Consider the following 18,903-nt stretch of genomic DNA (forward strand, 5'->3'; position numbering starts at 1 on the left):
ATAGCTGAGATAATTTTTTAAACCATAAATTAGATATTGTCTTTTTTTATTTTCTCAGAACTTGCCAGTAGCTTACTGTTCTACTTAGTATAAGACCCATACATACTCTTTGCCGTATCCTAAGGCCCTACAGTACTGGGCCTCTGCCTCCTCCTTATACCAGGTACCTCCTTGCCCATTAGTCTCCAGCCACCCTGGCATCCTTTGGGCCCTTTGAGCATATCACACTCACTCCTTCCATGGCACCTATACATGTACTATTCCCTCTGCCTGGAATAATTTTTCCCCATCTTGCCATGACTGACGTTTTCTTGTGTTTAGATCTCAGCCCCTCAGATAGGCCTTCTCTGACTACCAGCTCGACTGTTTATATGTAATTTCACACTATTTTATTTCACTCCTCATTCTCTGAAATATCTTTATTTGCTTACTAATTATTTGTTTCCACTAGAAAGTAAGTTCTGTGAGAGCAAGGCCCTCATCTGTCTCATCCCCTTATGTTGCCAGTGGCAAAAACAGTGCCTGGCACGTAATCAATGCTCAGTGTGTATCTGCTGAGCCAGTGAATTCATGATGATCCTATAGTAATACTGCTGTTACTATGGTTGCCTCCATACTATAGGTGCTTTTCTGCTTTGGGCCATGTAGCAAAAGCTCGATTCCTGCACGAGACCAATGAGATTGCAGATCAAGTGTCTCGGGAATATGCAAGTATTATCCTCCTGAATTATTCAGTCTCTCAAGCTAAGATTTCTCTTCATGATCAGCCCCATGATCTCTGGCTTTCCAGCCATGGCTTCTTTGCTCTATTCTTCCTACCCCACCTCCACCCTCAAGTCAAACCACTCTGGAATTACTTGCCAGATCTCATCCTCTAAGCCCATGAAGTTTTTCAGCTTTCCAATCTCTTAGCTTCCTCGTCTTTTGTGGCCTTCCTGTTTAAGCTCACACAGACAGAATGGCTCTGGCAGCACCAACAGAATAACAGAACCTTCTTCCTCCCCACAGGGTGGAGAAGGAACAGACTTTTACCAGGTCCGAGCACGCCTAGCCATGCTAGAGAAGAACTACAAGCTGGCTGAAATGATCTTCTTGGAACAGGTAATGGGAGCAGAGGAACCAGATTGAAGAGGGGAGTGGGGTTGGTGGGGAAGGGAAGCAAGGCAAACAGAGAAGAAGAAAGAGGACTGGGGAGAGCTTTTAGAAAGGTTTGTGCAGCTAATTTCACTCCTCACTTCCCCTCTGCATTAGTCCTTACAGTTATGTCTCTTTCATAAACTGTCTGCTGTCTCCCCCTGTACTCCAGAGCCTGTCCTGGCAGTTCTTGTGCACACAGGCAGATCCAGGTTTGTGGGGCCTGAAATGAAAGCTTACACAATTTGAGGAGCCCTCTTTAAGAAAAACCTGCCTTGGAAGGGGCCTATGCAAATAAGATGCCCTGAGGCTTAAGCTGCTTTTACCTTCATAATAAATGGACCAATGCTTGTACAGAAGTAAAGGATGAAGTTTTCAGTCCATACAGGCTGGCATCGTAGCCAGACTGAGAACAGCTTGCTGATTTCTGGTCCTCATATGTCTTCCTGGTGTCCCTCTTTCCTCTGCCCGGATCCTCCCCAGAATGCTGTCGAGGAGGCCATGGACATGTACCAGGAGCTACACCGTTGGGATGAGTGTATCGCAGTGGCTCAGGCCAAGGTATGACCAATTCTGTCTTCTCCACAGTGCTCACAACTCAGTTCCACCAATATCATAGACCTTCTCTAATCAAGGATGCTATAGGAACTAGAACAGAGTTGGGGGGCTGGGAGTTAGGATGGTGGTGACCGGGAGGATTTCCATTGTTACAGTGGGATTGGAGAAGCTTAGGAAGCAGCAGGGCAGGAAGGAGGGATGTGACTCCTCTTGCCTCTCTTGCACATCTAGGGGCACCCGGCCCTGGAGAAGCTGCGCCGGGGTTACTATCAGTGGCTGATGGACACCCAGCAAGAGGAGCGAGCAGGTGAACTACAGGAGAGCCAAGGGGATGGACTAGCAGCCATCAGCCTCTACCTCAAAGCAGGGCTCCCTGCCAAAGCTGCTCGACTGGTGCTGGCCCGGGAGGAACTGCTAGCCAACACAGAGCTGGTGGAACACATCACTGCAGCCCTTGTCAAGGGGGAGCTGTATGAAAGGGTGTGACTGGCTTCCCATTCCTGTCCTCATCTCCAGAGCTCAGGGCCCCTCCTATCCAGAGGAGGCCTGGAATGCAGCACGTCCCCATGACTGGTGGCTCAGTCTCCTCCCTTAGGGGCTGATACTTGATTCTTTGTGTAGTAGGGCTATCGTTGTAGTCATGTGGTGTGTGTTAACAGGCCGGTGATCTCTTCGAGAAGATTCGAAATCCACAGCGGGCCCTGGAGTGCTACTGTAAAGGCAACGCATTCATGAAAGGTACTACCACGCACAGCCCAGCCTTCACTGTTAGAGTCTTACCCAGATAGTCCCCAGCACCTGTTTTGTGCTGCATCTGTTCAGTTCGATCGGCTGTTCTCCATTCCTTCCCTTCTCCGTTATTTTCCACACCCCATTTCCTTGTCTTACTTTTCCTGAGTCCCATCCCTGGAAGTCTTATCTGAGTGCTCTCTCTGTCTCTGGCAGCGGTGGAGCTGGCTCGGTTGGCATTCCCAGTGGAAGTAGTGAGACTGGAAGAGGCATGGGGGGATCATTTGGTGCAGCAGAAGCAGCTGGATGCAGCCATTAATCACTACATTGAAGCCAGGTAGAGGGGCGCAAAGGAGCTTGGGCATGAGGTCTAAGGTGATGGGACAAGTGAGGGCGCCAGCGCTGGAAGAGAGATGGCAAAATATAGGTTGGAGTATGCTTGCGGTTTCTCCCTACCTCCTCTTTCCTTATACGTATGGATGCCTTTCCCAACTCTGCCAGGTGCTCCATTAAGGCAATTGAGGCTGCCCTGGGTGCCCGCCAGTGGAAGAAGGCAATTTATATATTAGATCTCCAGGACCAGAACACTGCGTCCAAATACTATCCCCGTGTGGCCCAACACTATGCGTCTCTGCAGGAGTATGAGGTGAGGAGAATCCCTTTCTGGAGCTGGGGGCAATACAGTACAGGGTAACAAGGAGAGAACCCAGAACAGGAAGTGGGGGCCACCTCACCAAATCCTTCTTTCTGGGTCCCAAAAGCACCAGCCACCCAGAATGCAAGATCCTTTTAAACTGCCGTTGTGTTGTCCTCATTCTGTTTTTGGCTAGTCTTTTTTTCAAAACAGTAGAAGGTATGAGACACCCATTGCTCTCTTTTCTTCTCGCTCATTGTGGAATAATGGTATCCACGGCTCTCCTCCATCCCAGCTGAGATTTCTTCTTTCCTCCTGCAGCTGCTTTGACTCTTGCTCTTGGCCTTTTTTGTTTTGTTTTTTAATTTTAATTTAATTTTATTTTATTTTATTTTTTATTGGAGTTCAATTTGCCAACATTTAGCATAACACCCAGTGCTCATCCCGCCAAGTGTCCCCCTCAGTGCCCATCACCCAGTCACCCCAGCCCCCTGCCCACCTCCCCTTCCACTACCCCTTGTTCATTTCCCAGAGTTAGGTGTCTCTCTCATGTTTTGTCACCCTCACTGATATTTTCACTCATTTTCTCTCCTTTCCCTTTATTCTCTTTCACTAATTTTTATATTCCCCAAATGAATGAGACCATATAATGTTTATCCTTTTCTGATTGACTTATTTCACTCAGCATAATATCCTCTAGGTCCATCCACCTCGAAGCAAATGGTGGGTATTTGTCGTTTCTAATGGCTGAGTAATATTCCAGTGTATACGTAGACCACATCTTCTTTATTCATTCATCTTTTGATGGACACCGAGGCTCCTTCCACAGTTTGGCTATTGTGGACATTGCTGCTAGAAACATCGGGGTGCAGGTGTCCTGGTGTTTCACTCCATCTGTATCTTTGGGGTAAATCCCCAGCAGTGCAATTGCTGGGTCATAGGGCAGATCTATCTTTAACTCTTTGAGGAACCTCCACACAGTTTTCCAGAGTGGCTGCACCAGTTCACATTCCCACCAACAGTGCAAGAGGGTTCCCCTTTCTCCACATCCTCTCCAACATTTGTTGTTTCCTGTCTTGTTCATTTTCCCCATTCTCACTGGTGCAAGGTGGTATCTCATTGTGGTTTTGATTTGTATTTCCCTGATGGCAGGTGATGTGGAGTATTTTCTCATGTGCTTGTTGGCCGTGTCTGTGTCTTCCTCTGTGAAATTTATGTTCGTGTCTTTTGCCCATTTCATGATTGGATTGTTTGTTTCTTTGCTGTTGAGTTTCATAAGTTCTTTATAGATCTTGGATACTAGCCCTTTATCTGATAGGTCATTTGCAAATATCTTCTCGCATTCTGTAGGTTGTCTTTTAGTTTTGTTGACTGTTTCTTTTGCTGTGCAGAAGCTTTTTATCTTGATGAAGTCCCAGTAATTCATTTTTGCTTTTGTTTCTCTTGCCTTCGTGGATGTATCTTGCAAGAAGTTGCTGTGGCCAAGTTCTTTTTTTTATATATATATAACTATTTTTTCTATTTATTTGAAGCACAGTAAAAAAAAAAATTGGTACACTTTGGAAATTCAGTGGCACAAGGTACACTGCCGTAACTTGAGGGACATTATACAGTTAAAAAAAAGGTGGGGGGATCCCTGGGTGGCTCAGCGGTTTAGCGCCTGCCTTTGGTCCAGGGTGCGATCCTTGAGTCCCAGGATCGAGTCCGGCGTCAGGCTCCCAGCATGGAGCCTGCTTCTCCCTCCTCCTGTGTCTCTGCCTCTCTCTCTCTCTCTCTCTCTCTCTCTCTCTCTCTGTCTATCATAAATAAATAAATAAATCTTTAAAAAAAAAAGAAATAAAAAGGAAAAAAATTCCCCTGTTTGAAACACTGCATTACATAATTTTACCTGCCCAAACAGACCATTTACAAATATTAGGTCAATAAACTGCTAACATCCATAAAAAGGTAGCTTTCTTACTAAAATGCAAGAATTTAAAAGATTGGTATCTAAACAAGAAAAGACAAAAACAAACTGGAATAAAAACCTAGATATCACATCTAAAATCGGGGCTTTTTGTTTGGGCCTTCATACTCTTCTCTCCCTCTACCATATCCTGCTGGAGTTCCAGGCCCCATTCCTCTAGGACCCTGTCCACCCACAGGTCCCGCACTTCCCTGCCCAAAGTGCTCAGCACGCATGTTGCTTCCCATCATGGAACCACTCATGGTTGCTGGTGGGACTCCAGGATTAGCTTCATAACCTATGGCTGTGGCCAAGTTCAAAAAGGGTGTTTCCCGTGTTCTCCTCTAGGACTTTGATGGATTCTTGTCTCACATTTAGATCTTTCATCCATTTTGAGTTTATCTTTGTGTATGGTGCAAGAGAGTGATCTAGTTTCATTCTTCTGCATGTGGATGTCCAATCTTCCCAGCACCATTTATTGAAGAGACTGTCTTTTTTCCAGTGGATAGTCTTTCCTGCTTTGTCGAATATTAGTTGACCATAAAGTTCAAGGTCCACTTCTGGATTCTCTATTCTGTTCCATTGATCTGTGTGTCTGTTTTTGTGCCAGTACCACACTGTCTTAATGACCACAGCTTTGTAGTACAACCTGAAATCTGGCATTGTGATGCCCCCAGCTATGGTTTTCTTTTTTAATATTCACCTGGCTGTTCGGGGTCTTTTCTGATTCCACACAAATCTTAAGATGATTTGTTCCAACTCTCTGAAGAAAGTCCATGGTATTTTGATAGGGATTGCATTAAATGTGTAAATTTCCCTGGGTAACGTTGGCATTTTCACAATATTAATTCTTCCAATCCATAAGCATGGAATATTTTTCCATCTCTTTGTGTCTTCCTCAATTTCTTTCAGAAGTATTCTGTAGTTTTTAGGGTATAGATGCTTTATCTCTTTGGTTAGGTTTATTCCTAGGTATCTTATGCTTTTGGGTGTAATTGTAAATGGGACTGACTTCTTAATTTCTCTTTCTTCAGTCTCATTGTTAGTGTATAGAAATGCCACTGATTTCTGGGCATTGATTTTGTATCCTGCCACACTTCCGCATTGCTATATGAGTTCTAGCAATCTTGGGGTGGAGTCTTTTGTGTTTTCTATGTACAGTATCATGTCATCTGTGAAGAGGGAGAGTTTGACTTCTTTGACTCTTGGCCTTTTGTATCTACCTCTCTCAACCACAGATTGCTGAGGAACTCTATATTAAGGGAGACCAGACAAAAGATGCAATAGACATGTATACTCAGGCTGGCCGCTGGGAGCAAGCCCACAAGGTAGAGTTTATCAGAGAATTCCACCTCTTTGGGTGTGTTGCCACTCTCCTTGGTTCTCTGATCTCCCCCCTTTTCAGGTTTCCCTGAAAGCCGAGGAGTCCCAAAATAAAGTCTAGAGAGCTTTGATCCCTAGCCACAGGGAAAGGCAAGGATAAAGAGGCCCTCATTCCCAAACCTATAATTCTGAAGAAAGCAGAAGGGCCTGAGAGCTGGAAGTCTGAAATATCCCTCCCCAAGCTCTAGTCACAGTGGCAACTTTGTTCCACTCCTGTTCCCAGAGCTCGGTGGGTAATGGGAGCATGGGAGTAGGAATGGATGGATGCCCCAGCACAAGGCATCTCTGGCCCTTCTGCTTGAGCAGAAGACAGTTCTCACTTTACACCTGATGGACTTGGAATTCCCTGGACTGACTAGGAAAGCAGCAGTAAGCAAACTCCTGTGGTTGTTGGGAAAGTTCAGAGTTGCTGAGAAAACAGGTGGCCCCTGAGTCCCGCCTCCCTGGCTGTAACGCATATCCCTCTGCCTCCCTTGCAAACTGGCAAGGCTACTCTGGCTTTGTGTGTCTGCACAGCTGGCAGTGAAGTGCATGAGACCCGAGGATGTGTCAGTGCTATACATCACCCAGGCTCAGGAGATGGAGAAGCAGGGCAAGTACCGTGAGGCTGAAAGGTGAGCTGCATCCCCAGGGGAGGCATGGAGGGAGATGAGGCTTTGGGCTGCAGGGTGGGACAGGTCTGAGAGTATGTGCCGATGTGCCCTCTGCCTAGAAGGCAGTGACAGAATCTCTTAGGGATGACTCTTGTGGCAGGCATCTGGGTCTAGGAGGCCCTGGGTGTGTCTCCCATCCCCAGGCTATATGTGACAGTGGAAGAACCTGATCTTGCCATCACCATGTTCAAAAAGCACAAGTTGTATGAAGATATGATCCGCCTGGTAGGGAAGCACCATCCAGATCTCCTCAGTGACACACACCTACACCTGGGCAAGGTGAGCCCTCTCCTGTCTCTGCCATCCCTTCCTCAAGCAGTCTTCATGCCCCCTTTCTCCATCCTGACCCACCTTTCTCCAGGAGCTGGAGGCTGAAGGCCGACTTCAGGAGGCTGAGTATCACTACCTGGAGGCTCAGGAATGGAAAGCAACAGTGAACATGTACCGGTCCAGTGGGCTTTGGGAGGAGGCCTACCGGGTAAGTAGTCCAGGTTGCACTGGGGGCACGTCCATCCCTCTTTCCCACCCTCAGGTGACTAATTCTGAACTGGTCTTGGGTATCTTTGAAAAATGTCCACACCAGTAGGCAAAATTTCACATACAATATGAAGGTTCTGTGGACTACTGAAGTCCATCCTTGGACCCTATGCAGGTTAATAGACCCTGGAACGTAACCCTCTCCCTGTTCTAGTAGAAGTACTTCATCCTTGTCAAAGCTGAAATCGGGTCAGAGGTGAGGTAGCAGCCATGTGCCCCTGCGTGGGAGGATTGCCAAATGCCTTTGCTTCACAGGTGGCCAAGGCTCATGGAGAAGCTAATGCCCACAAACATGTGGCCTATCTGTGGGCAAAAAGCCTGGGAGGAGAGTCTGCAGTTAGATTGCTTAATAAGCTGGGACTCCTGGAAGCTGCCATTGACCACGCTGCGGACAACTGGTGAGGCCCTAAGGCTTCTCCCCACTGGCCCTTTGCCAAACAGAGCCTCTCTATAGAGACAAAGAAAATTGCTGTATAACTGAGAAGCATTTCTAAAAACTGAGGCTAGAGTGAAGGAATCCTTGGAAGAACTTGATAGAGGCAAGAATGAATCTGTAGCTCTTCTCCTCTTCCCTGGGGGCTCAGAACAGTGTTTACTGTTTAACTGTTCTAAAGAGAAGCTGGAGAGAGAACAGGGCTTTTTGTTTTGTTTTGTTTTGCTTTTTAAAGATCTTTTTAAGTCATCTCTACACCCAATGTGGAGCTTGAACTCACAACCCTGAGATCAGGAGTCACTCACTTTATCAACTGAGCCAGCCAGGCACCCCAGAGAGAACAGCTTCTCAGGCCAAGGCATATTAAGCGAGTGTCTTACCTCTGAGTGATGGAAGCATGATTATTAAATGTGTTAAATGCAGGAAGAGCTTTTCTTAAGCAAGCGTTTTTCTGCTAGTGTAGATGTGCTAGAGAACCAGGAGCCCTGGCTTCCGAGGGCAGTGGGCAGCATAGTGCTGGGAGGCTCGCTGCAGGCCCCTTCCTCATGCCCATCCGGCCCCTTCACATCTGCCTATGGGGGGAGGCACAGGCTTTTTCAAGTGTTTCCTGATCCACATCTTCCTTTATGTGTCATATGTGCTTCCCTGTCACTTCACAGGCATTGTCTTTCTTAATCTGTCCTTTTTCCTCCCACTGTCTTTGCCCTGTTTCTGCTCTTGTCTAATAAAATGAAGTATTGAGTAGGGAGACCTTATTTCCACCTTCCATTTCAGCTCATTTGAATTTGCTTTTGAACTCTCTCGGCTGGCCCTCAAGCACAAAACCCCTGAGATTCATCTCCGATACGCTATGTACCTGGAGGATGAGGTATAGATGTGATTCTTCTCCAGTTGCTTTTGACCCTGACCTCCTCCTGTCTCCTGGCTGCCGGTGATGGTAATCTGCTGCTTATCATGTGTGGCTGCCTTTCTGTCCCTGTAGGGTAAATTTGAAGAGGCCGAAGCTGAATTCATCAGGGCTGGTAAACCCAAGGAAGCAGTCCTCATGTGAGTTACCCCTAAATTCCTTTCTCCCATCCTCCCAAGCGCAGCCACAGGACCTGGCATCTGACCTAGTACCAATAAATCTTCTACCCCCTCCATGACATGGCTGTTTGCCTCCCACTGTCGAGGCTTCGGTCCTGTACTTAGCCTTTCCTGTTCCTCACCTGGGAGCAGGTTTTTCCACAATCAGGATTGGGAGGCAGCTCAGCGTGTGGCCGAGGCCCACGATCCTGACAGCGTCGCCGAGGTGCTCTTGCGGCAGGCCCGGGAGGCTTTGGAGGAGAAGGACTTTCAGAAAGCAGAAGGGCTGCTGCTTCGGGCCCAGAGGCCAGGCCTGGCCCTCAATTATTATAAGGTAGGGCACTGGATTTGGGGCCATGAGAGGAGGGTGAGAGGGTAGGAGAACCCACAGAGCACTACACTGAGCCCTGCCACCAGGAAAGACCCATGGAGTTAGCACTGGGGAGGGGGAAGGAGACAAGGAGGAGAAAGGTCCAAGGGCCCACGGATCAGGGGCCCATAGCACATAGCACCTGCATGGCAGTGGGAAGCTCTTCTCCTTGCCTCTGCCTCCCTGATACCTGTAAACCTGAGCAGGAGGCTGGATTATGGAGTGATGCTCTGCGGATCTGCAAGGACTATGTACCAGGCCAGCTGGAGGCTCTGCAGGAAGAGTATGAGCGGGAAGCTACCAAGAAGGGGGCCAGGTATGAAGCCAGGAGGCAGCAGGTATCGGCAGGGCCTGGAGGGTGGGTCACAAGGTAGGCACAGGATAGGCCATGCTGCCCACCCTGTCCCTGCTCACGCATCCTCTCATCCTCTCAGGGGCCTGGAGGGGCTGGTGGAGCAAGCTCGGCAGTGGGAGCAGGCAGGGGAGTATGGCCGTGCGGTGGACTGCTATCTTAAAGTGCGGGACTCCAGCAGCGGCAGCCTGATGGAAAAGTGCTGGATGAAGGTGAGGCCTGCCACACGCTTCCTGGCCCCCGGCTTCCCAGACCACCCTCACACCCAGCACTCCTCCTCGGATGTTCCTTTTCCCTCCTGTGCCTCTCTGTTCACTCAGGCAGTGGGTATCTCCGGAGTGTTCACTGGATGCTAGAGCCAGAGCCTAGGAAGGCTAGAAGAGGGGATCTAAGGCAGAGCCAGAAATTGGGGGAAATTAGACCAATGGGGCTCAATTAATTGTGTATCTCAGTGAAAACTAAAGGATGTGATTCAAGATGGAGTTCAGAGAAGGGTGAGATCTCTGTGGGCTGTAGGGGTCAGGGAGGCTTTGTGAGGGAGGAGGTAGGTCCAGAACCAGAGCTGGAAGGGCAAATCCAGAGACCAGGGCTGGGGCCATGTGGAGGCCATGAAGAAAGCAGAGGTTCTTCCCCTACCAGAAGCTCCTGAAAAGAACCATCTAGCAGATTAAGCCAAGCCAGCATGTTTCATATAAACATGCTGTTTATAAAACATATAATCACATTTCTAAATGTGATTCTAAAACAAACATATAATCACATTTTAGTATCTTAGAAATTGGGATGCATGTGAAGTTTTAAGTGATGTGTCTAGGGTGCCTATGTGGCTCAGTCAGTTAAGTGTCTGATTCTTGATTTTGGCTCTGGTCATGATCTCAGGGTTGTGAGATCTAGTTCCACATCGGGCTGTGCACTGGGCATGGAATCTGCTTGAGATCCTCTCTCCTCCCTCGACTCCTCCCCACTCGCATTCTCTGTCTCTCTCTGAAACAAAACATAAATAAATGATGGATTTTTGATTCAGAGAAATATGGTATTAGGAGTTGTGGGGAGGGGGTTGAGATTGATCATTTCCCTAAATAAATGTTGATGTGGTGATGCCCCTGCAGAATTTCCCTCAGATTTAGGAGGCCTTGTAATTGAATAGCCCCTAGAATAGTTTGGAGAGAAGGAAGTAGAAAGAAGGACTGTTATGCAAATTTAGCAGATTTAAGCAGCAGATGTTGATGAAGCATCCACTGTGTTTTACTCTGGAGCATTGTTTATTAGCATCTGTGCATGACTATACCCTCTTCAGATTAGCTTCCTGGATGGGGCACTTTAAACTTTATCTTGGCAGACAAAGAAGGTGAGCCAAGATAGGGGAGAGACCAGGAGGATTGGCATAGACTGTCACTAAAATGGACCACGTATGTGGAAATTAAAATCTGGTAAAGTTGTCAACATCACAGTGGACATAGAGTAAACTTATAGAATGCTCGGGTTTGTAGAATTACTGAGTTTTAGGGTTGGAAGGTGTCTCCAAAGTCATCGAGGCCAGCACTGTCCCAATAGAGGTAGAATGCAAGTCACAAAGGTAAGTCACACATGTTAGTTTAAAAATTTCCTTGTAGCCGCATTCAAATAAGTAAAAAGGAACACAAAAAAATAATTATATTTTACCTAATCAAATATTTTATTTTATTTTATTTATTTATTTATTCATGAGAGACAGAGAGAGAGAGGCAGAGACATGCAGAGGGAGAAGCAGGCTCCACGCAGGGAGCCGATGCGAGACTTGATCCCAGGACCCCAGGATCATGACCTGAGCCGAAGGCAGATGCTCAACCACTGAGCCACCCAGGTGCCCCTCAAATATCTTTTTTTTTTAAACATTTTATTTATTCATGAGAGAGAGAAGGCGGTGGGGGGCAGAGACATAGGCAGAGGGAGAAGCAGGCTCCATGCAGGGAGCCCGATGTAGGACTTGATCCCGGGACTCCAGGATCACGACCTGAGCCGAAGTCAGACGCTCAACCGCTGAGCCACCCAGGTGTCCCCAAATATTTCTAAACTCATTTCAGCATGAAATCAGTATTTTATTGATGGATATATTATTGATATTATTTATTTCTCAATTTATTGAGATATTTTACATTCCTTCCTTCATATTAAGTCTGTGAAACCCAGTGTGTATTTAAGCTGATAGCACATCTCAGTTGGAACTAGCCACATGTGACTAGTGGCTTCTGTTCCAGATGGTACAAATTTAGACCAGTCATCATTCTTACAGGTGAAGAAACTGAGGCTCAGGAAACGCCAGCACAGGGATGCCTGGGTAGCTAAGCAGTTGAACATCTGCCTTTGACTCAAGGTGTGATCCCAGAGTCCTGGGATTGAGTCCCACATCAGGCTTCCTGCATGGAGCCTGCTTCTCCCTCTGCCTGTGTCTCTGTTTCTCTCTCTGTGTGTCTCTCATGAATAAATAAATAAAATCTTTAAAAAAAAAAAAAAAAAAGGAAAGCCCAGCACAAATAGCTGCAGAATGCCTTCTTTCTTGATACCACGCTACCCAAACTCTGTGACAAAGAACTTGAGAAACCAGTTTGAGGTGGTAGGACCAAATGCAGTGACCTCAGACAGCATAGCGAGTGTCTGACAGAGGAGCTGAGAGGAACAGGTAGGTCCACTGTGGTCTTTTCAAGGCTCTGAGGAACTGTGAGGGACCATGAGACAGGCCTTGCCCAGGAGGGTAGAAGGTAAAGGAGAGTGCAGGAGAGAAGGTTGGTAACTGGAAGGAAAAAACAGAGACTGAGGACATGTCTGTCATGTATCTGTCTCTCCTCCCCATTCAACCACTCAGGCGGCTGAACTCGCCATCAAGTTTCTGCCTCCCCAACGCAGTCTGGAAGTAGTTCAAGCTGTGGGACCCCAGCTGATTGGAATTGGAAAGCATAGTGCAGTAAGTAGAGTGCTGGAACGGAAAAGAAATAGATTCCATGGGGAGGGCTGGAATGATGCCATCTACACCCAGGAGGGTATGTGAGGTAGGCCTCCTGGGAGGTGTGACCTGCACTTAGTTCTGTGGAATCACAGATTTCTCCAGGCTCTGATTTCCCACCATGCAGGCAGCAGAGCTCTATCTGAACCTGGACCTAGTCAAAGAGGCGATCGATGCTTTCATTGAGGGTGAGGAGTGGAACAAGGCTAAGCGTGTGGCCAAGGAGTTAGATCCCCGGTAAGCTCCTGACCCCTTCTCTCCAAGAAATTCTTCCCTTGCTTCTTTTTGTAAAGAGGAAGAGGAGGTTCTCATGGGAAGGGTGTGCATTTCGGGACCATGCAGTGCTAGATCTCTGCACATCTTCGCAGGTATGAAGACTATGTGGACCAGCATTATAAAGAGTTCCTCAAGAACCAGGGCAAAGTGGACTCGGTGAGACTTGCAGAGTTAATAAGAGGCAGAATGCATGAAGGCTCAAGGGATTCTCTCCCTCCTCTCCCCACTCATGTCATCTCTGTCCTCTTAACTCTCTTTTCCACTGATCCATAGCTGGTGGGTGTGGATGTGGTGGCTGCTTTGGACCTGTATGTGGAGCAGGGCCAGTGGGACAAGTGCATTGAAACAGCTACCAAGCAGGTACTGCTGTCCTCCTCCCATCCGTAGTTCTTCTGGATGTTTGCCCTTGGCTCCCCTTGACCCAGAGCTCTCTCTCTTACTTCCTCCAAAGCCCAACCCCAAAGATCCATACCCAGCATCATCAGAGAATCAGTCTTCGATCCTCTTGAAACTGGGGTTAGAGGCCTAGCTGGGCCTGACTTGCATAGGCCTTTGCCTCCTAAACAAATCCATGGCCTCAAGTTAACCACTCCACCCTCACTGCCTGGTCCTACTGATCCCAACCTTCCCATGCTTCTCCTCCATCCCCGGGACAGAACTACAAGATTCTGCACAAGTACGTGGCTTTGTATGCGACTCACCTGATCCGAGAAGGTGGCTATGGCCAGGCGCTGGCCCTGTATGTGCAGCATGGAGCCCCTGCTAACCCACAGGTACCAACCTGCTCCTTGGAGTGAATGTTTCCTCAAGGAAATTCTTACATTCTTCTGAAGAACCACCCATCCCCTCAGAAACTGTCTTCTCAAAGCATTCTTTTAGAGAGCATCAGGCCCAGAGACCCCCACTGGCCTCTTCTGAAATGTACAGCCTCTACAGATTTATCATTTGAGGAAACCTTTAGCAACCTTAGCTGAAGCTGCTCATGCTCTTAGCTCACACAAGGAACAGAAATGAATCCTACACTCACCTCTAAGGTCTCATTAGCTTCCTTCAGAGACTAAACACTGCTCTCCTATCTGAGCATCTCAGCTCCCTGGAACATCGGCCCGTTAACACTGTGACTGCATTCGCATTCACACATTTGTCCACACGCAGAGCACTAATTGTAAGAAAGTTATTTTCTTACTCTTCTTTCTCTTCCCTAAAAATGATCAATGCTTTCTCCATCATTGCCCCCTAGCCCCTCCACACACATACTGCTTATTTCCTCTTTGGCCCCACATGTACTTTCTCTTCTAGTTATTCATTCTCACTCAGCTCTCCTTTCCCAACTACCCCTAGAACTTCAATATCTACAAAAGGATCTTCACCGACATGGTGAGCTCACCTGGGACCAACAGTGCTGAAGCCTATCACAACTGGGCTGATCTTCGGGATGTGCTCTTTAACTTGGTGAGAAAGTCAGGTCCACAACAGGGTGACAAGTCTACCCCACCTCTCCCTGTCCCTAGCTCTTCTCTCATGCACACAGACAGACTACACCTTTGTCTGTCCAGGTGGCCGGTAGCCGACCACCCTGTGGCTCTGGCTCTCCTCCAACTCTGACCCAGGCTGTGCTCTCTTCCTGCTCTAGTGTGAGAACCTGGTGAAGTCTAGTGAGGTCAACACCCCAGCCCATGAGGAGTTTGAGACGATGCTTCTGATTGCTCATTACTATGCCACTCGCTCAGCGGCCCAGAGTGTCAAACAGCTGGTGAGATGGGAGAGGAGGAGCACTCCGTCTTATGGACACATCTTCAGATGTATCAGGCTGAATGAATTCAAGTCCCAGATGCTCCAGCTTGGTCTACTCCTCTCCTAGTTTCTCCTATGTTTAAAGAAATCTTTAGCCCTTTAGCCTCACTAAGGATGGTCTTCTTCCTGGGCTCCTCCACTGGCCTCCTTCGGGCTCTCTGCCCACATAGCTCCAGCATCATTATAAAACATTCAATCCCCACAATTTCTGTATTGATCTCTTAGAATATATCCTTTTGGCTTATTCGGGATAGCATATTGTATATTTATTGTGTGTACTTGCATGATAGAAATAATCTAGGCCTAGTTCTTTGGGGAGATGAAAAAGACTAAGACCCAGAACCACTCAAGATCCAGAGCAACTGATTTTATTGGTTTTCTGGTTCTGGGGCTGCCTTATAAGATCACTGGTTTGGTAGCTCAGTTGCTCCAGTGCCAGGATCATAATGCTTTGACTTTAATCTGTAGGAAACTGTGGCTGCCAGGCTTTCTGTTTCGCTCTTACGCCACACCCAGCTACTACCTGCAGACAAGGCCTTCTATGAAGCAGGCATTGCTGCCAAGGTGAGCTGGGACAAGGAAGGGTGTGGCCAAGGAGAGAGGGAAATCAAAAGTTGGAAGGTAGAGTATCTTGTCCTCAGGTAGAGCAAAGCTGAGTGTGAGGCTGATATTATGGAGGACATCGTTTTCCTGTGTCTTCCTGTGTTCCTCCCCCTGCATCCCGGAAAAGCAGCATCCAAGCCCAGCTGTTCACTCCCACTTGCACCTTCTCTCGCTGCAGGCAGTTGGCTGGGAGAACATGGCATTCATCTTCCTCAACCGCTTTTTGGATCTGACTGATGTGAGTAGAGAAGTTGTGCCTGGAGGGTAGTTTTGCCTGTCACCAGCTGTGTCTATCTCATGGCTGCCCACTCTGCTACAGGCAATTGAAGAAGGAACTCTGGATGCCCTTGACCACTCTGACTTTCAGGATACAGACATTCCCTTTGAGGTGCCACTTCCAGCCAAGCAGCATGTGCCGGTAAGGTGACGAGATTGAAGAATGGAAGGCCTCACCAGTGTGAGGCATTGTGAAGGGGGGACACTTCATGTTGGTCCTCCTAACCTTTGTTATGGGCATCAGCTGGCAACATCTTTGGAAGGGCCTCAGCCCTCAGTTTTCTGTCAGTGAAAGTAGAAGCAGAGAAAAAAAAAAGTGGTGACCATGAACCCCATCCAAGGAGGATCATGTATGGGTAAAAAAAATAGATGATGCACAGGATGACAGTTTAGTAAGACTCCTAACTCAACGCCTTCTGCATAACCTGCCCTGTGTGAAGCTACTGCTCTTCTATCTTTCCCAGGAGGCTCAGAGGGAAGAGGTTCGAGACTGGGTACTCACGGTCTCAATGGACCAGCGGCTGGAGCAGGTTCTACCTCGGGATGAGCGTGGTGCCTACGAAGCTTCCCTGGTGGCAGTGAGCACTGGAGTTCGGGCACTACCCTGCCTCATTACAGGTACAGAATCCTGTAGCCCCCCACGTTCTGTGGTGGGTGGAAAGGGAAAATAGCAGGACCAAGAAAGTATTTGACTCTGAAATCGCTCTTGGTTTTCCCCCTCAAATGCCAGTTCATCTTTTTTTCTCCTCCCACAGGGTACCCCATTCTGAGGAACAAAATTGAATTTAAGCGGCCAGGGAAGGCAGCCAACAAGGACAACTGGAATAAGTTCCTTATGGCTATCAAGGTTAGAGAGGGAGATGGGGATCCATGGGTGGCTCAGCGGTTTGGCGCCTGCCTTCGGCCCAGGGCGTGATCCTGGAGTCCCGGGATCGAGTCCCATGTCGGGCTCCCGGCATGGAGCCTGCTTCTCCCTCCTCCTGTGTCTCTGCCCCTCTCTCTCTCTCTCTATCATAAATAAGTAAATAAATAAATCTTAAAAAAAAAAAAAAAAGGTTAGAGAGGGAGAGCAGCACTGAAGGAAACCACAAAACCAAGAGAGGATGGGTGGGAGTGTCAAGAAGGCAGGTGCAGGCCCTGAACTTTGCTCTACCTTCTAAGATGGGGCTGATTTTCTTTAGAGAAGGAATGCTTTTCCTTAGCATTAATGAGTTCCTCTCTTGTTCTCCTGTTTGTCCACAGACTTCCCACAGCCCCGTGTGCCAAGATGTGCTGAAATTCATTAGTCAGTGGTGTGGAGGGCTACCCAGCACCAGTTTTTCCTTTCAGTAACTGGGAGGGCTCAGGGAGGAGTTACTGGATTCTCTCCCTCATTAAATTAAAGTCTTGTAGGTAATGGAGACCACTGTGTTCTTTGATCAAAGTCATCCCCAATATCAGTCTGGTGCCCTTTTCCCAAAAGGAATCATAACCAAGTAGAAGGAAAGAGTTCTTTTATTACAGCTGTTTACGTCATCCTGGGGTTTATGTCACCGTTGTGAACTGAGCCTCTGGATCGGCACCTGCTCCGTTGAAGGGAGAACGGGGGTCATAAGGCAAGCAGGACAGCAGAGGACCTGACCCAGTTCTAAGAGTGATTCCCTGCCTCCACCCTCTCCCAGGCCCCACTCCTCATGGATTACCTGTCTTAAGCCCAGCTTTTCTGCAATGCCTGGATTTCCTGATTTTGATCCAGTAGCTGCTCATTTTCCTGCCTTGTACACTTAGGAAGGTCAAGGTCTGTCAGTTCCTCCAGCTGTCGAGATGGATGGAGTTACTACTCCTGCTCTGAATTCCAGTTCAGCACCTTTCCCACACAGCCAGTCATTGCTGAATGGACTTTCTTGTCCGTCCTCCTTACCTGCTCCTGAAGCCCTTCCTTCCTGTAGGGCCCCACCCCACGGAGAGTGAGTGCAGCCACGCAGCAGTAACCAGACAGGGCAGCCTCCGCTGCAGACATGAACACAGAAGGGATCCAGAGAGCCAAGGCTGTATCCTGGGGCGAAGCAGGAAGGTGGGGAACTGAGAGGGAGCAGGGCAGGCATGTAGGGGAGGCTGACAGGGCAAGACCAAGACCTGCAGGCTGCAGAAAGGCTGAGAAGAGCATGCACTCACATAGATTCTCGTGGGGTCAAACGGGCAGTCAGCCTGCCCAGGCCCCTGGTCTAGCGGTAGCAAAGGGTCCAGCAGTCCTGGATGGCAGTCAGCAATAAGACGACGGCCACCGTTGGCCACAGTGAGCGACACGGCAAGGAGGAGGCCCAGGGAGCAGGCGGCGGACAGGAGCAGGTTCATCAGCGCTACGGCCAGCAGGGCCCAGTGCTGGCAGGGGCAGAAGATCAGGGTGAGCGGCTGCGCGTCGCTGACTCTCCCACTGATAAAGATACTTTGGTTTCTCTAGTTGAGGCTCCTCCTCCCACTTGAAGATGAAGCTGAGTCAGGTCCTCATTTCCCTGACTCAAGGCCCCATTAAAGCTCCAGAAATCCCCTCTCACCAGTCGTGGGAGCAGAAGGTTCCTGGATGCCAAGAGGGCCACAAGTCCCACGGAAACACTCTGGAAGACACAAAGCCTGAAGGCTGCGCCGCTCTACAGCCCGCCGCCCCACGGCCCGCCGCCCCGCCCCCACGCCCGCGGCCCCGCCCCGCTCACCAGCAGCCCGGATCCCACGGAGATGACATTGGCCGTGGTGTACTCCGGGGTGACGGCGCCGCGGGGATTGGCTACGTGTCGCAGGACTGTGCCGTGCAGCACGGCCCCCAGGAGCAGGTTCACGTGGCCCACCAGGATGAGCGCGAGGCCCACGCGCATAAGCCGCCGGGGGCCGCTGGCCGCGTCTGCAAAGCACCGGGGAGAGGCAGGCCTGAGCCGGGAAAGGAACCGGAGGGCCCCCCTGGTGGCCGCCCGAGTGAGCGGAGGGCTGTGGGACGGGTCCCCGGCGGACGCAGGGCAGCGAACCAGGGCCGGAAGTTACCGAAGGTGTAGAGGCGGCAGCACCTCATCGCGGCCCTCCGCGCCCAGCCGCAGGGCAGCTCTACCTGGCCTCGCGGCCCCGCCCTCGCTCTCCCAGCCAGTTCCGCCCGCTCCGCACCTGGAGGCCCAACCCCGCGCCCCGGGCGGGGCTGCCAGCCCGCTCCCTCTAG

The 18,903-nt window shown here is 49.2% G+C and overlaps 2 protein-coding genes across 2 annotated transcripts in view; one reads left to right on the top strand and one right to left on the bottom strand.

Annotated features, from left to right (window-relative positions):
• Positions 1–17,122, top strand: part of IFT172 (intraflagellar transport 172) — a 37,489-nt gene extending 20,367 nt beyond the window's left edge. The window contains exons 19-48 of the mRNA XM_072771439.1: positions 623–707; positions 1,009–1,101; positions 1,618–1,695; positions 1,924–2,172; positions 2,352–2,430; positions 2,638–2,758; positions 2,923–3,067; positions 6,239–6,328; positions 6,900–6,997; positions 7,180–7,315; positions 7,398–7,514; positions 7,829–7,971; positions 8,781–8,874; positions 8,989–9,053; positions 9,225–9,405; positions 9,648–9,757; positions 9,876–10,005; positions 12,636–12,734; positions 12,901–13,010; positions 13,142–13,205; positions 13,323–13,409; positions 13,706–13,822; positions 14,391–14,501; positions 14,683–14,802; positions 15,312–15,407; positions 15,625–15,684; positions 15,766–15,864; positions 16,187–16,340; positions 16,478–16,569; positions 16,965–17,122. Coding sequence (XP_072627540.1) covers positions 623–707; positions 1,009–1,101; positions 1,618–1,695; positions 1,924–2,172; positions 2,352–2,430; positions 2,638–2,758; positions 2,923–3,067; positions 6,239–6,328; positions 6,900–6,997; positions 7,180–7,315; positions 7,398–7,514; positions 7,829–7,971; positions 8,781–8,874; positions 8,989–9,053; positions 9,225–9,405; positions 9,648–9,757; positions 9,876–10,005; positions 12,636–12,734; positions 12,901–13,010; positions 13,142–13,205; positions 13,323–13,409; positions 13,706–13,822; positions 14,391–14,501; positions 14,683–14,802; positions 15,312–15,407; positions 15,625–15,684; positions 15,766–15,864; positions 16,187–16,340; positions 16,478–16,569; positions 16,965–17,054 — 3,313 coding nt within the window. The 3' untranslated portion in view covers positions 17,055–17,122. The remainder of the gene's footprint in view (positions 1–622; positions 708–1,008; positions 1,102–1,617; positions 1,696–1,923; positions 2,173–2,351; positions 2,431–2,637; positions 2,759–2,922; positions 3,068–6,238; positions 6,329–6,899; positions 6,998–7,179; positions 7,316–7,397; positions 7,515–7,828; positions 7,972–8,780; positions 8,875–8,988; positions 9,054–9,224; positions 9,406–9,647; positions 9,758–9,875; positions 10,006–12,635; positions 12,735–12,900; positions 13,011–13,141; positions 13,206–13,322; positions 13,410–13,705; positions 13,823–14,390; positions 14,502–14,682; positions 14,803–15,311; positions 15,408–15,624; positions 15,685–15,765; positions 15,865–16,186; positions 16,341–16,477; positions 16,570–16,964) is intronic.
• A 76-nt stretch (positions 17,123–17,198) lies between these two features.
• Positions 17,199–18,895, bottom strand: KRTCAP3 (keratinocyte associated protein 3). Its single transcript, XM_072771497.1, has 7 exons — positions 18,735–18,895; positions 18,413–18,597; positions 18,257–18,316; positions 17,877–18,083; positions 17,623–17,757; positions 17,405–17,517; positions 17,199–17,284 (listed from the first exon to the last, which is right to left on the bottom strand). Exons 1-6 carry the CDS (start codon positions 18,760–18,762, stop codon positions 17,410–17,412), a joined length of 723 nt encoding a protein of 240 aa, XP_072627598.1. The 5' UTR covers positions 18,763–18,895; the 3' UTR covers positions 17,199–17,284; positions 17,405–17,409.
• Between the last annotated feature and the right edge of the window lie 8 nt (positions 18,896–18,903).

The sequence above is a fragment of the Canis lupus genome, chromosome 12 (genome assembly GCF_048164855.1).
Source record: "Canis lupus baileyi chromosome 12, mCanLup2.hap1, whole genome shotgun sequence".
Lineage (NCBI taxonomy): Eukaryota > Metazoa > Chordata > Mammalia > Carnivora > Canidae > Canis > Canis lupus.